Source organism: Quercus robur, chromosome 3 (genome assembly GCF_932294415.1).
Source record: "Quercus robur chromosome 3, dhQueRobu3.1, whole genome shotgun sequence".
NCBI lineage: Eukaryota > Viridiplantae > Streptophyta > Magnoliopsida > Fagales > Fagaceae > Quercus > Quercus robur.
The window spans coordinates 18,520,646-18,526,756 of record NC_065536.1 but is presented as its reverse complement, the minus strand read 5'-3'; the positions used below and the strand labels follow the sequence as shown (position 1 = coordinate 18,526,756).

General features: G+C 35.1%; 1 protein-coding gene across 1 annotated transcript; it reads right to left on the bottom strand.

The window, feature by feature from the left end:
* Positions 1–2,207: 2,207 nt before the first annotated feature.
* Positions 2,208–4,898, bottom strand: LOC126717367 (trihelix transcription factor GTL2). Its single transcript, XM_050419039.1, has 2 exons — positions 4,326–4,898; positions 2,208–3,985 (listed from the first exon to the last, which is right to left on the bottom strand). Exons 1-2 carry the CDS (start codon positions 4,709–4,711, stop codon positions 2,473–2,475), a joined length of 1,899 nt encoding a protein of 632 aa, XP_050274996.1. The 5' UTR covers positions 4,712–4,898; the 3' UTR covers positions 2,208–2,472.
* Between the last annotated feature and the right edge of the window lie 1,213 nt (positions 4,899–6,111).

Below are 6,111 nucleotides of genomic sequence, written 5' to 3'. Positions count from 1 at the left end.
ACATCTCTCTCTCTCTCTCTCTCTCTCTCTCTCTCTCTCTCTCTCTCTCTCTCTCTCTCTCTCTCTCTCTCTCTCTCTCTCTCAAAAGCATCGATCTCCTTCGCAAGCACCAATCCACCGATTCATTTTCGTTGACCCACAAACGCTGATCTCCACCATTGATCCATCAATCCATTTCTGTTGACCCACAAACTCTAATCTCCGCCACCAATCCATAAGCCATCAACACTAATCCATCGATCCACAAGCCACCAGCATCGATCTGTATGTATTGGTATGTCAAGTTCACAATAACGCTATCCCTCTTTGTTGGTTTGTTCGTGTGGGTGTGTTTGAGTGTAACAGAGGAAAAAGAAGATAAGGGAGGAGAGAAGAAGTAGTCTAAGTTTGTTTTGTAAAGGAAGAAGAGAGAAAGAAAAATAAAAAGTAGCGAAATTGTGAAATTAATAAAATAATAAAATATAAAATTACAGTAATAATTTACATGATTACTATAGCAAATGTGTAAATATACACATTTTTAGAATGATAGTAGCTTTGAATCGATTGGAGGGAGTTCTAACGATCATAGCATACGTAGGCAAAGCACTCCAATCCAATTTTTGGGCGTGAAAAGTTATAGAGCTTAAATGTGTAAATTTCTCATTTTTTTGTATTTTATATACAAGGTTTGATGGGATGCTTTAACTATATGGAGAATAATGGTTATGCTAGGACTACTGAATTGGGCATAACTTTGTACCTTGGTCAGTCACAACTTTACTCAATTTATAGTATTAAAAAATTCTTGTGTCACACCAAAAACCACAAAAATTACTCCTAAGCATTACCTGAAGAACAACTAATATCTGCCACATCATATGTACGTAGAATCTAAACATTATGACATCATGTAGTCACGTGTCCTCCTAACCTAATTCAAGGTCAAACTACTCCTTGTCAAACTTTTACCCAGACCTCAATGTAAATTCCCACATGTAAAAAAAACAAAGGGTAAAGTCAAATAGTAGATATATCATCATATGAATATCATCATGAGAACTCTCATCAACAAGTTGACATTCCAGGTGTCCAAAAAGAGACCGTTTGATTATTAGGCCCCACAGATGCACGTGCACCTAGTTACTATTTCTGGACACATGTACACAGAGATGTGCAGACCATCACATGTGAAGCTGATGTGTAGCAGTGGATCAACGGTGCCCCACACTGCAAAGCAAGGCGAAGGCTTTTTGTTTTTTTGTTTATAACAAAAAATAATTTAAAAAAAAAAAGAGAGGTGGGACCCACAAGAAGACTCAGAGTCAGAGGGGACACATTGTTTGTTGCTACTAGGAGACAAAAGCTTCATTTGGAGGCATTCACTGTATAGAACTAAGGTCCCACCCTGGCTTCCAGTGGGGGCATGTGGTAGGACCCACATACCCTAAACAAACACATTATTTCAATGCTATTGTGTTGTCATTGTGTTGCATAGTTGCTTGTACGTTGTAGTGTTGTGCCGTGGTGGTAATACAAACAAACAAAAAGAGAGAGAGAAAAAAAAAAAGGCTCATGACTTGATCTCCATCTGTGCGTATCTCTACTCTAACTTCTATTATTTATTATTCTCCTTCATTTGAAAATTCTTTTTTTTTTTATAATAAAAGAAGAAAGAAAGAAAATAGTGCTATAGAGCAATAATGATGCAAAGATTTGAAATGATGTGTTCCATAAAAATTTAAGGATTTGGAATGGAAAGGAATCATAATTATCAATGTCAATTTTTGTTATCAAATAGACTTTTTATGAACAAATTTGTACCCTTTAATTTCAACCCCCCTCCAATTTGTATTTCCTCATTTACAAATCAATAATTATAAAAGAAAATTTTAAATAAATATATATATTCTTTCTTTCTATCAAATACTCAACCAAGCACATTATAAATTGAACATATCAAATAAAAAATGAAAATTGCAATAGCAGTAGCAATCACCAAAGAATTGTATATTTTGTCAAACTCTTAGTAGTCAGTAGTTAGTGAAGCAACCATACAAGCTCTCCTTTTCTTAGCTGAAAGGATTCTTAGAATTCTTCCATCTTTGTTTTATGTTATTTGGTAACAGCAGAGGATGGGATATAAAGAATGTTCTTCCACAAACAGTAAAAAAAAATTATATTGAAAAGAAATTTAATAGCATAAATAGAACTTATAAAAATGAGACTAGGTACCTAGAGGGGTCATAGACTCGAAACTTTTTTCTTACTCAAACTGTCGGTGCCCATTAATATATACAAACTTAGGCTTATGTCCTACATAAAACTTTCTTGAAAACAAAATGCTGAAAAGACAAAAAAGAAGTACTGCTAATTTCCTTCTCAAAAAAAAAAAAAAAGTACTGCTAATTTGTTTATAATTGAAACAAAAAATCTACCGCTTATTAATATTATTATCATTTAATTAAAAATACAATAACACACAATGCATAATTAGAATTCAAATTCAAAAGATGGTACTTGAGCATTAATTTTTTCACCTTCAGCAACATGCATAGTTGAATTACTAGACACACCTCGAGAAGAATTATCAATGTGGCCGACTTCCGGTAAAGCTGAGTGGTTTTCAGGTTCAATCAAGCGGTTTTCAGGCCCTTCGGAAGGTGCTACAAGTGTTCCTTGATTGTACAAAGTACTTAACTGATGAAAATAAGGGCATGTCCTAGAATCAACAGACCTCTTCTTGTTAACATCCTTGGTTTTCCTAAAGTACTTATTAATGTTCTCCCATTTCTCTTTGCACCTCTTTGCACTTCTTTTGTAACCCAATTCTAACATCCCTTGTGAGATTCTCTCCCATAGAGGAGCCTTGGTTCCTTCCTTGTCCTCACCATTACTATGGAGACTGCATCTCAGGTTTATAAGAGCCAAAACTTCATCTCTTGGCCATCTCCTTCCAAGGTCATCTCTGGCATTGGTTATAGGGTTTGGGGAGGCTTTCTGTGTGGAAATTGAAGTGGGTGTCAATGAATTGTTTTGGGTATTGAGGGAATTAGGGTCTTGGGAAGCTATGGCAAGAGTAGATGAGGTGGGTACCATTGGAGTGGTTGGAGAAAGTGTTGAAGTAGGGTTTTGAGGTGCTAGGGTTTTGGAAATAATTAGAGTGGGTGTAATTGAGTCCCCTTGGGAGGAACGAGAGCAAGAATTTTGATGAACTTGAGTTATTGTAGATGAAGGGAGTGCTTCGACTGAGTTTTGGTTATTAACATCACAAGTAGGATTAGGGTTTTGTGCTTCAATTGAGGAAGATGAAGAGGGAGTATGTGAATTTGAACTCTTTGGTACCTTAAGAGAATTCTGTACATGTCTCTCTTCAAAGCAAATTGCAAAAGCACTTGATGTGAATTGCTTCAAGAACTCTATGATTGTAGCCTGTCTATCACCAGCAATAGCTTGCTCTTGTGCCATAATTTCAAGCTCCTTATTCATCCTATCCATCTCTTGCTTCTTCCAAGCTTCTTCTTTTGCAACCTTTTCTTCATCTCTCTTCACCATATCTTCAAGAAGCCTGTTATGCATTTCCTCTTGTTGAGCCATCATCTTGCTCACAATTTTCTCACACAAACCTTTGAGCATCTCAAAATTCTTCTGCCTCTTTCTCTTCTTAATATTGCTCTTTGACTTTCCCTCCACAAGATCAGTTTCATTATTCTCATCATGAATTTGCTTTTCATTAACTGTTCCATCTCCTGGTGACTTTACTTCCAAACTCTGCCCCAGCTTGTCTTCTTCTCCTTGTTGATCGCTTGGCTTTTCCACCCTTTGGTTCTTTTCGGCTGACTCAACCTGATGAGGGTTTTGTTCATTATGATATATCACTTCAAGCTCACTTAAAAACCTGTAGTTCTTGCTGTAGTTTATGTTGCTATTGAAATATCTACTTTCCTCTTCAAACTTATCCTTGCATTTCTCAGCACTCCTTCTGAAACCAAGCTCTGCTAACTTCCTGCACCCACCATAAATATAAAACTAACACCACCCCATGTGTAAGACTAGCATTTATTTCCTTTATTTTTACTCTTCAATCAAACATATATACAAACTGCATTCTTTAAAGCCCCCCGGACCAACCCCATAAAACCCGTTTCTTTTTTGTGTGTATAAAATTATGATATGAGTGAATTACTATAGCTATAACCTTATTGATCAAGGATCACCTTTAGCTCAATTCAAATGTATATTAGATTTCCAAGATTTATAAGCAAAACCCTAGTCACCTTATTGCAATTTAAAACAAATAGTCAATATATATATTATATAGAGGAAGCCTTAAAAGAAAGGTATACCTTGAGGCATGTTCCCAAGTGAACTCAGGGAACCAATTCTCCATGCTAGATCTGATTCTCAAAAGTGCAAGCACTTCTTCATTATTCCATACTGGATCCATTGGCTCTGGTATTGATCTATCTCTTTCAATCTCTAAATTCATAGGCACCAAGTTAATTTCTTCTTTCTCTTCATGTTTTTGCGTTGGAGGCTGGTGTTGCAATTGGTGCAAAAGGTTTGGTTGGAGGGGTACTTGGTGAGAAGGGTTGTAAGGATCATAGGGAGGGAAGGTAGTAGGAGGGTGTGAAGAGGCATGGATAGGAAAAGAGAGAGGAGGAGGGAGGGGGAGTGTTGTTCTTGAGGCTGCTATGAATTGGTGAAACTGGTCTGATACTCCATTAAACATTGTGTTTGTGTCTGTGTTTTTCTCTCTTCTTTACCTCTCTCTCTCTCCCTTTGCTAACACTGTAAACTGGAAAATTGCTTGGAACAACACTACAAAAATACCAACCTACCTGGCTCTCTCTCACCAACCTCTCTCTCTCTCTCTCTCTCTCTCATTTATCAAGGACTTTGTCCTGTCATGGAATAGAAAAGATAGCCCACCACACCCTTTTAGAAGAAAGTGAAGACACCTTCAATGATAAGAAATTATTCAATGCAGAGGCTATACATGGTGCAACGAGTTAATCTCATCATCTTTTTGGCTTATTAGAGATATTCAAAATATGAATAATACACATATTAAGTTCCATTTATTAAAAGAATTATTATTATTTTGGATAATCTGATAGTTGGGTATAGTTATTAAACCTTTTTTTTTTGGGTGATAGGGCATAGTTACTAACCTCATTCTTAGTGGTGGTGGGTCATTGGTCGAATAGTTGATAGAATTCAAACATAAATATAATTTTCAAATAAAATTAATCACATTAATTATTAATAGATGCTCCTTACTTAGATTTGTCTTTTTTTTCTTTCTTTTTTCTTTGATTTGTCTACAAACACAAAGAATAAACTATTAGCATCACCAACTTAGTTCTTTTAAACTATTAGTGTTATAAGTCTTGTCTTCCAACTCCCTTTTTCCCCATCTCCTATGTTTTTTGTCTATATCATCTCAAAAAAAAAAAAAAAAAAAAAAAAAAGAAGCTCTTTTAAATCTGTATCTACCCTCATTCCAACCTTTAATTGTTTTATGCATCATGCTATTAACTTGTAATTAATATTGACATGTAAATATCCTTAAAAAGTAAGTAAATAAATGCTAAACATTCAAAATGAAGTTAATCTTAGTGCAACCAACTACTATAATTAAGAATCTCATCTTTAGACCCAAAAAAAGGCTAGTGTGAAATACCATGAATAGAAAATATACCTAATTAAAAAACAGCTTTTGTAACTGGCACATGTAACATGTCACTTGGTATGAAAGATAAATAATTTCAATATGAGAAATTAACAAACAATCAAGTTGCCCTATTTGAATACAAACTATGTTACAAACTTAGGCACAAACCCTCCATATAATTGCTAGAAATTTAACATTGAATATTTCTTTGTGTAAGCCCATTGACTCGATTGGTATAATACATCACTAAACCTAAAAGTTTAAACTTGTGAGTTTAAACCCATCATTATTTGATAAATCACTAAACTTTTATCATTTACAAGTTACAACTCGATTTGAGATGTAATCACTCAATCATTTGTATGATTTGCATAATCTTCATGCAAATTCAATCACATTGGACATCCAATTCTCTCTCATGATTGAGACATATATGATCACGCCCTTAAGATGAG

Bases quoted from the DNA above. Each gene is read 5' to 3' on its own strand.
- LOC126717367 (XM_050419039.1), bottom strand. From the start codon at position 4,711: ATGTTTAATGGAGTATCAGACCAGTTTCACCAATTCATAGCAGCCTCA. The intron at 3,986-4,325 runs GTATACCTTTCT...TGGTGGGTGCAG, and splicing joins ACTTGGGAACATGCCTCAAG to GAAGTTAGCAGAGCTTGGTT.